General features: G+C 42.6%; 1 protein-coding gene across 1 annotated transcript in view; it reads left to right on the plus strand.

The window, feature by feature from the left end:
- Window positions 1-13,708: 13,708 nt before the first annotated feature.
- MTDH (metadherin) overlaps window positions 13,709-19,746 on the plus strand; it is a 33,475-nt gene continuing 27,437 nt past the window's right edge. Inside the window, exon 1 of the mRNA XM_075085463.1 lies at window positions 13,709-14,339. Coding sequence (XP_074941564.1) covers window positions 13,935-14,339 — 405 coding nt within the window. The 5' untranslated portion in view covers window positions 13,709-13,934. The remainder of the gene's footprint in view (window positions 14,340-19,746) is intronic.

Genomic DNA, 19,746 nt, shown 5'->3' on the forward strand with positions numbered 1-19,746 from the left:
CTATGAAGGAGGAGACACAGTGATCTTATCACTTCAACCTATTGTAGAGGTGCCTCCCTCATTCTTGCGTGCTGTTTAAAAATGAGCCTCAAGTATTTTCATGCTTTTTCTGGTATGAAGAGAGCTGAAAAGCATAAGCTCATGTTCAGAGAGTCAGCACATCGAGAACCACAGGCTGGAGAGGCCAAGATGCGTGGGCAGAGCTGTGGGCAGCTGGCAGCAAGCACCGACATTTGACTGGAAGTTGCTGCATTTCTTGCACTGGGTCACATGAAGATCCCACTGTGTGCCTGGCCATGCACTAATTCTGTTGAGAAATCTAATCTCAAGAATTCCCCAGCAGTTTACTCATAACTTTTGAAGACCACATTGGTCTCAGGGGCACTCTACTGACAGACAGTTAGTAATCCATTATTTTTTGCATTTTCATAATCATGGTTAGAATAGAAGTTATTTTGTGACTTCAGCAATAAACAGGATGCCATCTTCTCATGCAGCTGAGGAGCAGGGGGAGAAGTAATGCAGAGACAAACAGAAGCTTTGCCCCTATCCACTGAAGACTGAAGTGAAAATGCCCATTTCCACAAAAGCAAGAGGAAATATAAAATACGTATGAGACTAGAAGAAACTTAGTCATGTGTATAACATTATGGATGAGTGGATTTAGAATAGATACTGACTCACTGCTCTCTGAAAAACTGTATATACAATCTCTAAAGTCCTGTAAAAACGCGTGTTTTGCTAACTAGCAAAAAAAAAAAAAAAAGAAAAAGGATTCAAATATTTAAAATATTTCATGTGTATTTGGAGTATAATTTTAAGAGATCCGTACTAAAGCTTCCACAACTGATCTTTAGTCTCTTTAGACTCGATTTAGAACAAATATGAAAGAACAACCCATGTTATTCAGTGACAGACAAGGAAGTCTTTTAAACTAAGTAGGTGATGTGTGTACTTAAAGGCTTCCATTGCTCTCTGGTGTCAAAGGTTCCCAGGCACCAAACCTTTCCTGACTGGTCAAAACCAGAGTTTTTACAACCTCCTCTACATTCTAAGCTATTCTCTTTCATCTTTCTCAGTCCACCCTTGCCAGTTCCTGTACTGAGTTCATGTGAGTGCAAAGAGTCCTGTGGTATTGCTGCCTAGTGCCCAGAAAAAGCTGTGCTGTGCAATAGCTGCTCTGTCTTATGAGCTCCAGCTAATTAGTGTCAGGAGGAAGAAAATCATCTTGAAAACATTCTTTCTTTTTTTAAAAACATTTTTTTGATCAAAAAATTACTCCACTCTCCTGGGCTGGTGTCAGGAAGACAGAATCCAAATCATGTAAATACACTTCAAATGTGGGTTAATGTATTTTTATTCTCCATGCACAAAATTTCTCCCTCCCCCTCTTAGCTGGCAACATTGAGGCAGTGCTAAAAAAAATCTTTTGAGACTCACTTGGAACTTGCTGCTGCCTCTCTGTAGCACAGTTTCTGGATGTTTGAGCTTAAATGCACAGGCACATGCCAGTACAAAGCCCCATATTGAAGATCAGTGAGATCATTTGTAACACTTCTCTTCTTGACATGATTTCATGGTTTTGGCAAGTCTTTACACCTTTCCATTAAGAAGCATTTCAATTTTTTGGTCTCCAAGTAGTTGGTCTTTGTTTTAAACTCTTCTCGGTTGTCATCATAAGGCCAAATTTCCAAAGCTGCAGAAGTTCTAAAGTTGGGAGAGAGGCACAAAAGGGGCAAGGGCATGGCAAATATGTCTAGAAGAGGGCATGGAGCACCTGCGTGGAAGACTGACTGCACGTGCACAGGATTCAAGCTTTCTGCATGCTGTGCCTGTGACCAAGGATAACATGACCAAGGATTGTATGTTCAATAAATATTTTGAACCAAGTAGAGGCTATAGGAGATACCTATCAAGATTTAGCATAAAGAAACTAAGGTCCCAGGGACAGGAACTGTCTTTTGTTCTGTTTGTACACTACACTTCTCAGCGGCTTCCTCAAGGGAACTCACTGCATAATACAAATAATAAGCAGGTGAAGAACTTGAATGATCCAAGGATCACCTAAGCAGTTAGACTGTAGCCCACTTTTTGTTCCTTTTTTACTTCTGTACCTGCAAGGAGTGTTGAGCAACACCTAATGTTCAACATGTGGAAGTCTAACATGAATTTTATCTAAAGACAATCTGAATGGAAAAGACTACGTTTTCAACACTGTCAGAACTGTTAATATTGAGTAAAAGCACAAGCATGATCAGCATGCTCCTCAGAAAGCAGAAAGTAGTGTGAAGTCCTGCTATTCTTTTTGGTGGCTTCTGGCTGAGAGGATTAATGCAAGGCATGGAGAACTACATTTGTCCAACACTTTGATTTCAGCATTTTTCTCCAGATGCTGCTCACCTGGTTTTTCTAGTTGATATCGCAGTGAAAAGCTCTCTAGGTGATCTGAATCATTTTTCAGTGCTGGATAAAGCTGTTGACAGTCTTAGAGCAGACAAAATTCATTAAGTAGGTTCAAGTTTGGAAATCCTGTTTTCTAGTGCTTTACTGCAGCATTTTTAACACCATATCCAGTGTTCCTAGTCATAGACTTCTTGTTAAAATGTCACATAACTGATTAGTAATCTTGATAATACAAGGAAAGAATCTATATTTTAAGTGTCATTGTTACTATTAATGCAGGTGTTACTTTTCCCTTGTACCCTAAGCAGGCAGTTGCTACCGTGGCTGATAAAGAAGGGAACACAAGGAACCAGATGAAAGGTTTCTTTTTAAGTCATCCCAGACAATTTCCCAACACTGTAAGTCTCTGACTACCCTTCATTCTCCTGATCTGCCCTTCTCTAGCACCAGAGCATCTTCTCCTCTTTCCTGAGAATGAAACTACTCTAGTTCTCCCCTTCTCTAGAAGACGACAGTTCCAAAAGCTGATTTCATTTCTGCTGTAATTTTTTGAGGCTTGGATAGTTATCAGCCTAGACAGGCAATTTAACCAAGCTGGAAATGTGCCAGGTGCTCCCTGGCAGCCACGACAGATACAAGATCTCTAAGGAAGAGCCAAAAATGGAGTACACTAAGTCAAATTCTTTTTCTTTATTTCAGGATGTTGTTCTTCTCTAACACATGTAGCAGATGGAGCCTCTTTCATACTTTTCCCAGCCAGACTGATCCATTCAAGTATTTGGCTCTTTATAATAGTAACTAGAAGCAATGCTGCAGAGGTGCCCCAAGGCGCATCATGAAGGGACATCAGTGTACTCGACCCCATAAAAAATGATGATGACGTATCAAAAAAGGTGTTGTCTTGCCCTGAACAGTTTGCACTATAACACAGACAGGATAAAAGCAAGATGTAGCACACTGTCGTGGTTTAACTCCAGCCAGCAACTAAGCACCTCACAGCCACTCGCTCACTCCCCCCCAGTGTGTTGGGGGAGAGAATCAGAAGGGTAAAAGTGAGAAGACTCGTGGGTTGAGATGAAGACAATTTAATAGGTAAAGCAAAAGCCATACACACAAGCAAAGCAAAACAAGGAATTAATTCACTATTTCCCACCAACAGGCAGCCATCTCCAGGAAAGCAGGGCTCTATCACATGTAACAGTTACTTGAGAAGACAAATGCCATGACTTGGAACGTCCCCCTCTTCCTTCTTCTTCCCCCAGCTTTATATGCTGAGCATGACGTCCTATGGTAGGGGATATCCCTTGGGTCATTATAGTGGCATATGTTTAATTAAAAAAAAAAAAGTCAGAGAATGAGTTAGAGAAACTAAGGAATTGGGAAAGGGCAAGAGTTCAGGCGTAACTCTGGAATGAAAAACATGGCAGGGTCCAGGGGAACAGGAAGGGCTAGGAGGAACATAAGTCAGTGGACAATTAGATGAGGTTGCAGAAATGGCAGTAAAAGAAACAGGGCCAACAAGAAGGGAGAAACACCTAGGGTCTACTCTGGAGCACACAGTATGTCAGTTGTGCCCTGTTGAATAAATGAACCACCTATTGGCCTTTTTAAAAATCTCCTCTCTTGATTACTGTCTAAATGCTACTGCAAGGAATCCAGTATTTCAGAAGGATTTGTCCCAGAGAACTTTGGGAAAAATGGTCATCATAAACAGAAATACTTTACAAGATTATCCAGACATCAACATTAGGAATTGTATGCAACTGTTGGAGGCACTTTGGCATCTGCATAATTGTTTCACCTTGGATTTTAATAGGAGTCCATTGTCTTGTAAAGATTTTTAAGCATCTGTTATTTCTTCCCTAATGCACACAGACTGCTGATATCCTGAGAATATTTTCTTATTATTGCTCAGTATAATTCCCCAAGGACTATCCCACACTTCATGAGAGGATTTGAGAGTATGATTTTAATACAGGAAGTAGAATGTCTATTTTAGACACAGTAAAAATGGAGCAGCAATTGTTGAATAGTCTCCATAAATGACACGTAATAAACCTAAGTATCACAAAAGTTAATATTTAGGTTAGAGGACTGCTTTTTTTTCTTTACTTCAAAGGAACTTTACAAATAAAATGGAAAAAAGAAGACAAAGGAACATGCAGGATTTTCTTGAAAGTCAAAGGCCATAGGCTAGGAAGATGTGCCGATAGCATGGAGTCAGCCCAGCCACAGGTACAAAGCTGGGACACTGCTCTGAAATTCGGTGTGCAGTCTGCAGCGTCTGCATCACACTGGTTCATGATCATGAACACGCTTTGAAAAACATGTGGAAATAAACATCTCTGACTTTTTAGGTCTTCCTTTTTTTTAATGAAATGCTTAGGCCTGTTCACCTTTTGGAAGCTATGAAATGCTTCTTAAAGTTCAATATACAGAAGAATAAATGGTGAGTATGGTAAAATGGAACGAAAGGGAAGTGTTCATGAATTTGAGTCAAACTGCTGACTAGCAGTTTTAGCTACAAGACAGAGTGGAAAATCCATATAGGTTGAAACAGTTCAACTTCATTGCAATAAAATATTTCTGTTCAGTAACGCCAAAAGCTTTAAAATACAAAGTTTTGCTTTGAAAGAACATTTTCTTATTTTAAAAATAGCCTAAGTTAAAACAAGAAAAAGACTAAGCAAAAGACATAATCTAAATGAAACTGGAAAAAGAGCATGTTTCACATTTTGATTGGCCAAAATTGTTCCTGCCTTTTCAGGAAGGAAGGAATTTTTGCCATTGTCCCCATTGTTCTGGTTTAGCTTTCAGTCCAAAATATCTGTTTACTTCCCAGATTTCTTTTTATTTACATACTGATTTTCAGCCTGCACACGTGCATTTTCTCAGTGTAAACATCGCTGTTTTCTCAGTATTTTTTCAATACTTAGAAGGCTGGAACATTTGACATAGAAGAAGGGCTGGTTTTGGTTAGCCTGGAGAAGAGAAGGCTAAGAGGAAATTAATTGCTGTCTTCAGCTAACTAAAGAAGAGTTATAGAGAAAACAGGGCCAGACTCTTCTCAGATGTGCCCAGTAAAAAGACAAGAGGCAATGGCTAGAAGCTGCATTGCAGGAAATTCCAGTTGGATATAAAGATAATATTTTTCACAAGAGTGGGGCCAAGAACTGAAACCTGAAACTAGAGAACCTGAAAAATCTCCATTCTTGGAGACTTTCAAAACCTGACTGGACAAGGCTGAGCACGCTGATCATAATTAGCCCTGCTTTGTGCAGGGGATGGGAATAGATAGATCTCTGCAACCTAGGTTACTCTGTAATTCTAAATGTAAATGTTTTGCATAGTAGTGCTCTGGTTTAGATCAAAACCATACGTAGAATGATCCAGTAACATGATTGTACATGTTATCGAAGGTACAGGATTACCAAAAAGCATTGGTCTGGCAGTTAACGCACAAAACTTCATAGAAATCAAGTGGTCTTCTATGCTCTAGACTTTCAGGTTGAGTGTGACTAACATCTAGGAGGAAATTTTCAACAGCAAACACTTCTTGTCAGTAACTGTGTTAGACATTTAGATAGGTCGACTCATATAAATAAAAGAGGACAAAGAGTAAATTTGAATAAGTTACTCTGAGCATTCGCAGTTCTTACCATTAGTTGGCATCCTGAGTTTGTTTTGGATCACTCCAATTAACTTTCCAAACAAAATTCATGAAGTGTGCTCCGGATAGTTTTCTGCAAGCACTGTTGACAAGGTTTGACTTTCTTTGGCCTACAGACTCTTACATTGAAACACCTTCACAGATGCTTATGGTGTACAGCAAAGCATACATCCTTCAATTTCATTCTATAAAAACCTCACTCTGGTAAGATGCAACACAGCCCTCACAGTGTTTCAGACAGCTTGACTAAAAAAAACCAAAACCTACCAAAAAAAATAGCCTTTGTCTTTTATGGTCATAGGAACATCACATGGTACCCAAACAAAACCCAAGGCACAATCTATTCAGCATGGACACAGCCTGTCAGTTATAGAAGAGTCTTAAGCGGCATGGGTGTGAGGCAGCATGTGCCACCCCAGGGCCAGGAACTGAAACGATCCCTGGGATTTATGTTTGTTTTTGAGCACTATAGACAGTGTGATCTTTCGGGGAGACAGGTTTCAATGAGTTTTAAATGAGGCTAAGGTTTTCACTGTGTATAGGACTAATTTCAATCGAAGTAGATTTTGAAATCAGGAAAACTTTTTTTCCAATTTGATTTTCTAAAAAGTTGAATTGGTATGTAAATTCTCACTTTAAGAATAAGAATCATAGAATGTCCTGAGTTGGAAGGGACCTGCAAGGATCATTGAGTCCAACTCCTGTCCCTGCACAGGACAACTCCAGTATTCACACCATGTGTCTGAGGGCGTTGTCCAAGTGCTTCTTGAATATCGTCAGGCTTGGTGCCGTGACTGCCTCCCTGAGGACCTGTTCCAGCACTCCACCACCCCCTGGGGGAAGAACCTTCACCTAACACCCAACCTAAACCTCTCCCGGCACATTTCTCTGCCATTCCCTCAGGTCCTGTCTTTGGTCACCAGAGAGCAGACATCAGTGCCTACCCCTCCTTCTCCCCTCGTGAGGAAGCTGCAGACCGCGATGAGGTCTGCCCTCAGTCTCCTCCAGGCTGAACAAACCAAGTGACTTTAGCTGCTCCTCATACAGCTTCTCCTCTAAACCCTTCACCAACTTCGTGGCTCTTCTCTTGACACTCTCTAGTAGCTTTATATCCTTAATGTACTGTGGCGCCCAAAACTGCACACAGCACTCGAGGTGAGGCCGCACCAGCGCAGAGCAGAGCGGGACAATCCCCTCCCTCGGCCGGCTGCAACGCAGGGCTTGATGCACCCCAGGACTCTGCCGTCCCTCTTGGGTGCCAGGGCACACTGTTCAACTTGCCATCGACCAGAACCCCCAGGTCCCTCTCTGCAGAGCTGCTCTCCAGCCTCTTGTTCCCCAGTCTGTATGAACATCCATGGTTGCCATGCCCCAGGTGCAAAATCTAGTACTTGCCCTTGTTAAACTTCATACGGTTGCTGATTGCCCAGCTCTCCAGTCTGTCCAGATCTCTCTGCAGGGCTTCTCTGCCATTGAGAGTGTCAACAGATCCTCCCAGTTTCGTGTCATCAGCAAACTTAATTAGTATTCCTTCCAGTCCTGCATCCAAGTCATTTATGAGGAGATTAAAGAGTATGGGCCCTAAGATGGATCCCTGTGGAACTCTGCTAGTGACTGGAATAACTAAGAATGCGCAATCAAGTACCCAAATGTTAGGACATGCCATTTCTAGTACTGACTGTGCAGACTGAATTCATGTATGTTCTATATATTATTCATCGTTTCATGACTGACTGGGATTTTTTTTTTCTCTTCCCATGTATAACTTTCCATGTACTGAAAAAAGGAACTGAAAAAAATGTGGTATCTTAGCTCAGGCAAGGGTTTGGGTTTTCTGGGTTTCCAAGAATATCACTGCCCAGAACAGATCTTCTTTGTGGTAGGCCTCGCAGCCAAGGATGCTCAGGCTTCACAGCATCCTGCTATAACAGCCATCAGGGGAACAGGACCAGATTGGGCTTCCTGTGGGAGCCCCAGGTGTGCTACATGAAAAGCTCACTGAAATGAAGTCTTTTCCCTCCGTGACTGTAATATCCTGGAACTGGAGTTTTCTGATAGCGTTTGGTATTTAGGAATATTCCCAGCTACCTCTGAGTCAGAATGACAGAAACCAGCCCAAGTTTATAGCAAAATTATTTAGAGTAGAACATAGAGGAACAACTGAAAGAGCTTGAACACATCTGCACTGATGTCCCCGCTGCTTCTGTCACTAACTAGCTCAAGTACTAACAGCGCAGGAGAGTCAGCAACGTAGACTGCAGTGCAAAAGGCTAAATGCATAAACGAGCCTGCACACTTGGATTCTGTAACTGTAGTGCTAATAAATGAACAACATGCTTTTAAGCTAACTTGGTGCCATCTGTATGAACAGCAACCACGTCTTGATTAAAATGCTGTATTAGAAAAACTGTCTTCCCTATAAAATAAAGGTGTGAAAACTCTCGAAAGATAAATGTTAGAAGACCTGTTACAGGAGATATTTAATGTACACTTGAAAAAATACAGAAAACAATTTCATATAACGAGAGATATGAGCTAATAGGCCTATAATTTGGTGTTTGCTTTCCCTTAATTTGAAGGGTTTTTTTCCCAGCTGGGTAGCAAGTCTTCGCATATTTATTTTTCTCAGTGCTTAGAGCTGATAGAAATTTGAACGTGAACAGTCTGCCAAAGTGTTCCTCACCTCCCAAGACACTCATGAGCTCTATCAGTCATAATGACAATTTAGCTTTGATGACTAAACACTATTTGTGTCCAAGGTTTAATGAGAACTGACTTATCCTTCATACAGGGAATTAAGTTTACGATTTTTGTCCGAATGTTTCTATATTTGAATTATATGGTTTTGTACAAGAATGTGAACTGTAATGAAAAATAATGTAAGATTAATACAGACTTTGAAGAACACATTACTCCTTAACAGTGAATTTAGACTTAGGATCCTGTGTCAGCTCAAAAACTGATCATGTCGACAGGAAAAATAAGTAATGTGAACTTCCAAGGTCAAAGCAGGACATGGATTACTCATCTTCTAACTGAATTGTCCTGTTCTTCTCCCCATAGGTGGGAAAGAAATCCTTCCTGAAGCACTGTGCTAGAAAAACTGAAATGGTTCAAAGACTTGCTGAAATCATTCACTGCTCTGAGAACAGGAGGTTGCTGAGAGTTAGCCCAGGTCCCCCAGCCATAGCCCAGACGAATATGTTCTCAGGGGACAAATTTTTTTGCAACCTACACCTTCCCTCAGCAGCCCCTTTCAAGTTTGTCTCCAAATACAGCTCTCTGCTTTGTCTCTCTCCCAACCCTAAACCTATGTGTTGGTGGAGACTTAGTCCTGAATACCCCAGACGTTGTGTTGGATGAGACTTAAGACCAAAATGTCCTAGCCATAACTCAGATAAATATGTCCTCATGTCAGCTGAAGCTCAGCATGAGATTGCAGTCATGGCCCAGGTGGAAAAGGTCTCAGGAGAGAATCCTTTTGACACTCCACTCTTCCATTTGGCAGCATCTTTTCAGACCACTAAACTGCATTTCCCACTCTTTGTGTCTCTTGTAACCCTTACCCCAAACCTAGGGGTCAGCTGAGCCCTAACCCAATACCCTCAGCCATAGCCAGGTGAACATGTCCTCAGGGGACAATTCTTTTTGTCCCTTTCCAATCCTAGTCCAAGTGGAACTCTAGACTTTCTCTCTTCTCCCAACCCTAAGCGAATTCAGATCCCTAACCACAGGTGTGAGCTGAAACTTAGCCCAAGGCCTCTAACCATCAATCAGATGAAATCAGAGAAATTTCTAAGAGGGTAATTCTTTTTGCAGCCCCTTTCCTGCCCCACTCCAAATGGAGATCCAAACTTTTTCTGTCCCCAAGCCTAACTGTAACCCCAGCTGTAACACTTGATATCAACAGAGACTGACCCAAGACCCCGTGCCATAGACATGACGATAATTCCTTCAGCAACCCTTTCTCAGCTTGACTCAAAGAGGAACTCTAGGCTTTGCCCTGTTAAAACTCTAACTTAGTCTGAATGCAAAGGGTGGGTTGAGCCTTAGCTCCAGACCCTGGGCTAGCACCCAGATTAAAAAGATTTCAGGGAAGAATTATTTTTGCAGCCTACCCCTTACTCTGGCTGCTCCTTCTCTGCTCCACACCTACTGTTGCTCTAGGCTTTATCTCTCTCCCAACCATGTATGTAACATTAACGCTAATCCTAACCTCAGACACCAGCTGAGCCTCCCCCAACATGCCCAGCCACGACCTGAACAAAAAATGTCTCAGGGAAGAATTCTTTTCATGTCCTACCCCTCTTTGGCCGCCCTTTGTAGCTCCACTCCAAGTGCATCTCTAGGCATGATGAATTTCCTGCTCCTAATGCAATCCTTAACCCTAATCCTCAATCCTCAGCCTGGGCTGAGCCTTAGCCCAAGGCACCCAACCATGACCCAGATGAGTAATTTCTCAAGGAAAACTCTGTCTGCAGACTGCTCAGCCCTTTCCTAGCCATTTGTTAGCATTGCCAAGGATGATAATTGTTGGATCAGTTATTTTTTATTGTTGTTCCATCCTTCAGGATAACTAACGAGTATCGGCCTTAGTATTTTCAATTCATTATGTACTGAGTTCACCTTAACGCAATTTGGAGCCATGATCTATGTGAGATAGAACGATTGCCTATTGTTCAAGATTTTTTCAACTTCCTGACACAAGAGAAACCTTGAATGTGTTTTGTTGGGATTCTGCTTACTTTATTTAAATGCTGAGAGGCTTAATTTGCTTCTGCTGTATCCTTCTGACTTCCAGACTAAAGAGTATATAAAGCTGCAAGACACATGGCTTCAGTATTGTGTGAGATAATAATAAAAACTGCATGGAGGAGGTATTTTGAGATCTAGTTCCTTTTTCCTCATGCCATGCCAAATGGCAGGTGCTCAGTTTTAAATATGGTTGTGGAAAGATGTTTTATAGGGTATATCTAATAGTTGTTGTGGTAGAACAAGGAATGTTTGCAGGAACAAGACAGATTACATTAAAAAAATAAATTAAGCTTTGTATTAATTTGTTTTGGTTTTGCCATTATTTTCTCTTTTGTAATGTGACATTCAACCTTCTGCTGTGATCCCTGGGAGAACGACACAAGAAAGATGTTTTATATCCAGCACTGCCGGAAAGAGTCCTTTGGGTAGTTTTGGTCAAATCTTTTAGACATTTGAAGATAAATATTAAAGTACTATTAGTATTAAAATTAGTGTGAAATTGAAAATTTGCTTATTTGATGAGTACTGTCAGAATGTACTCACCATTTTTAACGAGTCACACAAACTTTCTTCAAAATATTTCAATTTGCTACAAATTGTATGCCTATTTATGGCTGTATCTCCCTAGTTAAGAATCAAAAGGTATTTATTAGTTTCAGGTTAACTTGCTTCGTCAGCCGAACCAAACGGAAAGTGACTATTTTCAAGTGAGGATCTGCTACCCTTTTTTTTTTTTTTCTCTCCTTTCCCCTCCCACAAATCGGTCTCCGACGATTGCTCGGCTGTTCACGGTGCTGCCACTCGGTGGTGCCACGGTGCTGCATTTAAAAAGCTTCAGCGAGTCTTCAATTCAATCACTTCGATTGTGGAATTCAGCCCCACCAGGTTCTTGCAGTGTTTTCTTTAAAATGAAAAATACCTTCTTTCTTTGGCCCCGGTTTAAAAAAAAAAACCAAACTATTGTAGCTGAATGATGTTTTCGAATTTTTTAGGTATATCTTTTCAGATAATGTATTCTGAACTAAAGCTACGTGATCGCTGTTCTGTCACCTCTATCCATCTTAAAGAAATTACTTCTAGAATGATTTATTTGACATGCTAGGGTGGCTGAGCTGTGCAACAACCAGTACAATGATAGTTAAAATTTTCCAATAAATGTACATGGTCTATGCTAAAGCATAAAAAGCTTATAAAAACCCAAAGTATTATGATTTTGAATTAAAAAAATTAATCTTCTAAAAGTATACAAAGGTCTACCAGTAAAATGCTCTGCTGAGATTGTTGCTACCACGACTTCCAGCAATATCCTTCGTTCCAACGGAAGTCAATCAGAAAAGAAGGAATTGACTTCTGATGGTATAATCAAAAAAATAGGACTTAGAAGCAGTGTAGGAGCACTCTACTAAAAAACTTTGATAACAGTAAAAACGTAAATACTTGTATGTGAAAGATATATTGACTTTGCAAAATAAAGCAAAGTTACGGGTACATGAAAACAGCACAAGCTACCACTGTGCTGCTTAAACAAACAAATTTTATTTCACTACATTTTAAACGTTAAGTATCCCGCGCAGATTTCAATGCACTAAACCCAGGCACTTTTCTAGCAGGCTATGAGAGAGGAACATATTTTATAAGTAGAATTGCAAATAGAAAGAATGGGACACAACGTTACTTTCCAGCAATGCACCACTGTAGAAGACTACAGTCGCTGTAAAGCCATGCAACAACGCCAGCTCTCAAGTTCTGAGAGCTCAAATTCTGCAGGAACTGTGACCCGATGCTGTGAGACCCGATTTCTGCAAAACCAAGACATCTGGAGTCAAATTTTTCAGAGCTCATTTTTTGAACTATGTGGATAGACACATTTTTTTGAGCTCCCAGTGACAAAACAAGTCCCACTGTGGTGCATGCAGATGTATTTTACATAAAGCTATTTAAATCGATGTATTAAGCCAGTTTGCGGGAGTTAAGATCTTAGATAATATGGCTTTTAGAAAACCACCATGCGGTTGTATTACCTTGACTGGTATATTTAGAAATACCTAAAACCACACCGATTTTTTGGCGACGTTTTCAAATGCTTTCTCTGCAGAAGAGGCGGCCTCCGAGGGGCCCCGGTCCCGGCCTCTGAAACCTGACAGGAAGGAGCATCTGCCCCAGAGAGCCCTGACACGGCCCCGGGGCTGCTGCTGGCGCTCCACCAGTGCCACGGGCACCCACGAACCGGCAGTTAACGTATCCGCCCCAGAGCTGTGCCGCCCCTTCGGGCCAACCGCAAACTAAAATAGAGCCCATAAGCAGCCGTTACCGTGGAAATGCACCCACGTTACCACGAGCCTGAGAAGGGACACCGGCGCCGGGGCCGTCTCTCACCCGCTGCCTCAGCGCCGGCGCCCGGCGGAGCGGGGCCGTCCCGCACCACGGAACGGGCACGTTTCCGCGGAGCGTCCCCACAGGGGAAGGAACGCGACCCGCCGAAACAGCGGGCGAGGTGGACAAGCGGCCACCTCAAGCCCGCCCGCCCCGGCCCGGTGTGAGGTACCGCGGGGTCTCCCGCCCCGTCCGCAGGGGCGCCGCGACTGCACCGCCGGGCGGCGCCAGGCGGCGCCGAGCATCCCCCGGCCGCCCCGCTCGCTGGCTGCCACGTCGCGGTTCCCCTCCGCGCCGCCACCCACGGCCTTCACCGCGGCCGGCACCGCCCTGCACGAGGCGGGGCGGCGGGGGAGGAGGAGGGGGCGGGAGGCGGAGGGCTCCGTGCCCGCCCTCAGGCGTCACCCCCCGGCCCGCCCCGCTGCGCGGCGGCCATGGCGGCGGGGGCGCGCTGCGGCAGCGGCGGGCGCTCGGCGGGGCGGTGACGTTGCGTGCGAGGCGGAGGGTGGGGAGGAAGAGGAGGAGACCCGGGCGCCTCCGGGGCTGAGGCAGCCGTGTCCTGCTGAGGCTCCGCTCGTGTCCTGTGTTCCCCGCCACCCTCTCCCCGCTCCGACCCGCGGTGGCTCCGGCTCGGGGAGGCGAGGGCGGCTCTCCTGAGGCCGAAATGCGCTCGGCCTGAGCGCTCCCTCGCCGCCCCGCCCGGTTTGGGCCTCTGCGGGGTAGCGGGGCCGCGATGGCTGCGGGGAGCTGGCAGGAGGCGGCGGCCCAGCAGGCCGAGGAGGCGGCGGCCCGGGTGCGGGACGTCCTGTCAGGCGGTCTGGGCCTGCTGCGCGCCGAGCTGGGCCTGGAGCTGGGCCTTGACCCGCAGGGCCTGCCTACCTGGCTCGCCCTGGTGGTCCCGGCCGCGCTGGGGCTGGGGCTGCTGGGGCTGCTCCTGGCCGTGGCCTGCGGAGGCGGCCTCCGTAAGAAGCCAACGCGGAGGGCGGCGGAAAGGAAGGGTGAGGAGGCGGCCGGCGGGGGCCTGACAGCCGGCGGGGGCCAGGGCAAGGCGGCGGGCCCGGGCCCCGGGCAGCTACACCTGAAAGGCGACGAGCAGAAGAAGCGAAACAAGAAGAAACTGCCGGAGAAAACGGCGCGGGTGAGGGGGGGTCTGCCAGGACGGCGCCGCTCGGGAGGGGAGAGGACACCCCGGGGTGGGTTGGGGGGTGGCTGGGCCCGGGCGCTGGCGGGGGAAGGGGGATGAAAGGCTCATTGACAGCGGCGGGAGCGGGAGGGCGGCGGGGTTCGCGGTGGCGCCCGGCCGGGCACGGCGAGTCCCGCCCGGGAAGGCAGAAGCGGGGGGCAGGTCGCCTCTGGCCGGCGGCACCCGGTGCGGCTGCTTCACCCCAGACCTTGTCCTCGGTGCCCCCTGCTCGGTGAAACGCCCGCCGGTCAGACGGGCACCGGTGGGGAGAGGGAGCGCCGACCGCAGGGTCTGGAGGCAATAGAGGTCCCCGTGAGCCGTCGTGAGCTTCACCTGGGCGATATGTGCTTGTGGAACGGATGGGGGTCCTGGCTGCCTGCTCTGGAGCTGTCTCGTCTTGTCTGGGTTACTCCGTTGCTTTGAAAACCCGGAGGAGCAGGGCGCAGGCACATAAATTACACCTTAATAGTCCTGGATGATGAGGAAAATGCTCGTTTCTGTTTAGAAGCTTTTTAATGGAAACAAGAGTTATATGAAAGCATTAACTTTTTATTATTCTTCATCAAATGCTTGCAGGGTTAGGAACCAGTAGTGGACCTTAGTATGGCTTATAATTTCAAGCCAGGAGTTGCAGTCCAGGCAGGTATTAACTAATGGAAGCAGCATTGTAAGCCCCACAAATACTGTGATGATTCAAACTTGAGTAAGGCATTTTGCTGTGTCTTTTTGACAGAACAAGTTAACGTCAATCTTGTGGTGAGCTTGCCTCAGTAGGAATACGTCTGATTTAGTTGTTACAGTAAGGATCATCTCCTTTAATAAGGAAATCTGTCTTAGCAGCCCCTTAAAAACAGATCATTCCTGTCTCTTTTTTTTTTTTTTAATCCTCAGTACGTGTTGTGGGAACCTCTCATCTTTGACAGTTTGCGTGCGCTTTGTGAGAATTAGTAGAGAGCAGAAATGATCGACTGCCCTTCTGAAGCTTCCAGTTATCATAGTTTTGGGGCTTGGAGGGATTGCTGCTATAGCGTTTATATTGTTAGTATGTTTGTAATCCTATTTATGTCCAAATAGATTATAGGAATAAAAGTGCAGCAGATGTCCCCTGCCTGTTACAACTGTCTTTTAATTATATCTTGCTCTATAAAATCTGAATCGTTTACCTAATGACCAGAAAAGGGAGAGAAAATGGGTTTGTACCTTCATTTGAGTCTGTGGCAGTATTAAGACTTGAAGTTTGTTTGGTGGGTTTTTCTAATGAGAAGTTAAGGCTAGAATATTTTCAAAGAAAACAAAAAAAATCTACATATGCCATCAATCTGTCTTTGAGCAGTGAACTACTGAAGCTGATTCTGGAAGTTGCAAGAGACTGAATGCTGAGCACCAAGAAGAGGAAGCATTGTGATTCAGAATCTTTCCAGTGTAGCTAGGTCTCCATTTTGGAGAAGGCGTGTGAAAGATGCAAATTTATTTGTCATCTCGAACAGCAAATCCTTCAAGATTTAGCAGATTTGTTATGCCTTCTTGAAAACAAAGACTAATCCTAGAAATAATTTAGATTTTGCTTCTTTTATTTTCTTTAAACTCCAGCATAAAAACAAAGCATAAACTCTTGCAAGTCATCATTGAAGACATTAAAAAATGCCTCAGCAAGAGACCAAATGAAGAGGTAGTTACACTGTTAACTTGACAATGTTCTGTTGTGCAGGGCTTCATTGACTTTGTATTCATTTTATATGAAACTTAACTGACATTTTTGGTGAATTTAAATACTTGCACTGTTTCAAGCTTGGTTTACTCAGGCACAAAATAAGGCTATGTAAGAACAAATATTTATCAAAAGAATATAATAGTTTTTAAGCTGTCAAGCTGTCATTCTGTATTGTTAAGATTTGTAAAGTTATTTTTATAGTACTTTATGTTCATTATTTCCATGCAGAGGTAAAAAAAAAAGCCCTCCTTTTCCAAAAAGAAAATGCACAATCTGAATCATTAACTGTAGTGCAAATAAGTTTATACCAGTGGCAAAGTTTAATAGGCCTGCCTCACACTCATTTTCCAAGATAAGTTCATAGAGATCTGTATTAGCATGTCCCAATATTTTCCAATTTTCACATGGAAAATTCTCAAAATAACATTGGAAATGTAAAGATGCAACAAAAACTTGTGCCAATTGCTGCCGAGTCATTTTCATCTTGTGTTTTTGTATACTCTGATGCTAATACTGAGGTCTGTGAGGGGAAAAGAGTAAGCTTATTATCGGTAGATTTACTACAGGGTTTGCTACGCCAAGATCTAGATTTCCATTGCGGGCATTTCAGAAAGCTTAAAGCAAGTGGACTGAAGCATTAAAGAGCATGCTACAGATGTCTAATTAAAAGCTGTGGGGTTACTTTAATACAGAATTACAGAGTTCATTGTATGGCAGACGATGTATAACTCTCATCAGTCAGGATCGGAAATGTTCTTCACTGTACCCTTTCTGAGGAAGAATATTATTGCTTTATTTCTTGCATGTGGCTTTATACAGTTCCTATATAACTAGGGTACAACTTACTTGATGTTTTTAGTAAAATAAGTTTAGTTGAATAGCACTGTGTTGACTAAATGTAGTAGCAACTATAAGATTTGGTTTATTTACTTGCTATGGGCAGACTGAGGGGGAAAAAAAAGCTGAAATGGCTTAGCATTTGTTAACACTATAGTTTACAGAGCCAGTTCTGGCTTTCTCCAGCTGCTTGGAGCAAGGTAATAGCATGGTATCCCTGCTTTAGATTCTGTGCAGTAAAGCTGAAGCCTCTTTTCTTTACTCCTGCCAGGGGCAAAGCTCTTTGTCTCCTGTCACAGAGTTTTTCAGCCCCTTTTAAGATTTTTCTTTTCTTTAAAAAAAAATCTTTTGATGTTTAATTTTAAATCCTTTCCCTTCTGAATAACTGCGGTGCCTCTCTTTTACTTTTTAAACCCACAGCAGAGAAAGGTGAAACTGTTCTTACATGGTTTCTGGACAATCTGCAAAACACCATAGAAACTTGAGTAACATCTTCTGTACTCTGCTACAGCTTTAGAAAGCTGTTCATACCATCTGTTTGTAGACACAGAAAATACCAAATTGACTGTGTACTTCCTATTGTTTGAAGTACACCTGGACAGTAAATGCTACACACTTCAGTAAAAGCATTTGCATTCATTTGAAAGAGCTTCCTACTTGGTCTGCTCGAAAGAACTTCTCAGGCTATGACTGTTTTATGCTTACTGCACTTAGAAATAGACTGCAGAAAGACTTTTTCATACTTTCAGCTGATACTTACATGTTGGTTTTGTTAAGTGTCAGATTGCAGGAGAAGCAGGGCTGTAGGATGCTCCAGTGTTCAAAGAGAAAATTGCTTGGTTCCTTTCTTAAGAGAAGTTTACAGAAAATAGTATTGGTAAACAGATTCCTTCATTGGCCAAAGGTATTGTAAGCAGGCATATCTTTATAATGAGCAACTAGGGACTTTGGCTGATATGGCCTTGTAAGACTCAAATGATAACGATTTCATTACTGCCATTTGAAGTGTGGAAATGAGTTATCCATTGCGCTGTACCATATTCAAAGAACAATATTTTTCATTTGAACAGTCTCAACAAAACCTTTACTCTACTTTTGGATTATCTTAATGCCCTCAAATGACTGTGTGTGAAAAAGATTTATTTAAATATTGGGATTTTAAGGTCAGCAGGCAAGAAATGCATTCAGAAATCAGTAGTGTTATTGACAGCACTGTTTCTGCCTTGTTGCATCTTCCCTATAGCTTTTAGGATGAGGAAGAAAAGATGGCAAATAATAAATTACACAATCTGAATGAATTAATATTTTCAGTGGATGTTTAATATATTACCATAAAGTTTTAAAGTTAGTCTTCATGGCTGTAGTTTTCTTTTAAAAGAAACATTTCTTAATACTACAGAAAACCACTTTTTCCCCGCTTCTGTTACTATCTTTGGTATATCCAAAAATGGTCATATGAATTTTGGTTAAAATTCTATGATTCATCTGTGGGCAGAAAATAAATGTGGAAAGCTTCCACTGAAAAGGAGGCTATTACAGTTCAGCAATACATTCAGAGAGAAATGTATCAATTACAAGTTTTTAAACATATTTTAGTGGTTGTTGTTTACATGATCAGGTGATCAGACAGCATTTTGTACAATCGTGTGGATTAATTTTTCCAGAAGGTTCTTAATGGAGATGAATTAGTTTATTACTTCAGAGAAACAGCTGGATTCTTTTAAATTAAAGGTTAAAACTTTTATGTATTGAATCTTTGAGAGGGATTAAGAAAGTGGTTTTCAATTTAAGGTATATATGTAATAGCAAAGAAGCAAAGAAGGTACATAATTAAAGTTAGCTGGCTGTAAACATTTTTGACACAAGTCCAATACCAGATGCAGCAAATCTGTTATCTAACTCTACTGCTAAATAACTTAGAAATAGAGGTTCTTTCTCCAGCTTAAGATCTTAAACATCACAGGTACTAACATGGATTGAAAGACATCACACCACTAATAACATGGCTGTGCAGAATCTGGAGAAAATAGAGGGGTTCGAAAACTGATTTTTTGGCAACGGCTTGTTTTCAAGATTGAATATCAGGTCGTTGGTGTCCCTGTGGAATCAAGTACTATGAACTTCATTGAGAAGAGCTCCAGAGAGAATTTTGAGACACAGATCTGTAAAATAAACTTCATTTTCAGAACGCTGAGAGAAATGTACTGCATCTGAGATATGAAAAGTCTAGTTTAAAGCTGGTTGTTGCAGGAAAAGAAGGGTTAGGTGACCTGATCTTTTAATTTCTATTAATAGTTACAAAATAAGACGTTGGCATGCTGGCTAACTACAGTAAGCAGTGCTATGTTATGCCCTGGTGAATGCATGCCAAGGGTGATTTGTAAGCATAATATAACATGGCAAGACTTAAATACCTGTACCAGTTAAATGGAGGATCAGATCTGATATTTGAAGGAATAGGTCATGCTAAGTTGTCGTGTGGCCTTTTTTTAACTTCAAAGAATCAGGTTCATGTGATGAAGAGTTAAAATAGCTTTTGTTTTTTTAATAACAAAAATAACTAAAGATAATAACTGAACTTTATTTTAAAAGAAGTTAGAGAAATTAAAGCAACTATGAAGTAATTATGCTTAATATCTTGATTCAGCCTAATTCAGCCTAACTTAATTCTAACTAAATTCAGCCTAAACTATCTGAATCATTATGAATGTGAATCAATGTGAAATTTGTGTGGACTCTTATCAATTACTACTCTTGACGATTGTTTTTCACTCAGTGAAATTAATGGCTAGCAGTAATATGCTTTGCCTATTT

Source organism: Phalacrocorax aristotelis, chromosome 2, assembly GCF_949628215.1.
Source record: "Phalacrocorax aristotelis chromosome 2, bGulAri2.1, whole genome shotgun sequence".
Lineage (NCBI taxonomy): Eukaryota > Metazoa > Chordata > Aves > Suliformes > Phalacrocoracidae > Phalacrocorax > Phalacrocorax aristotelis.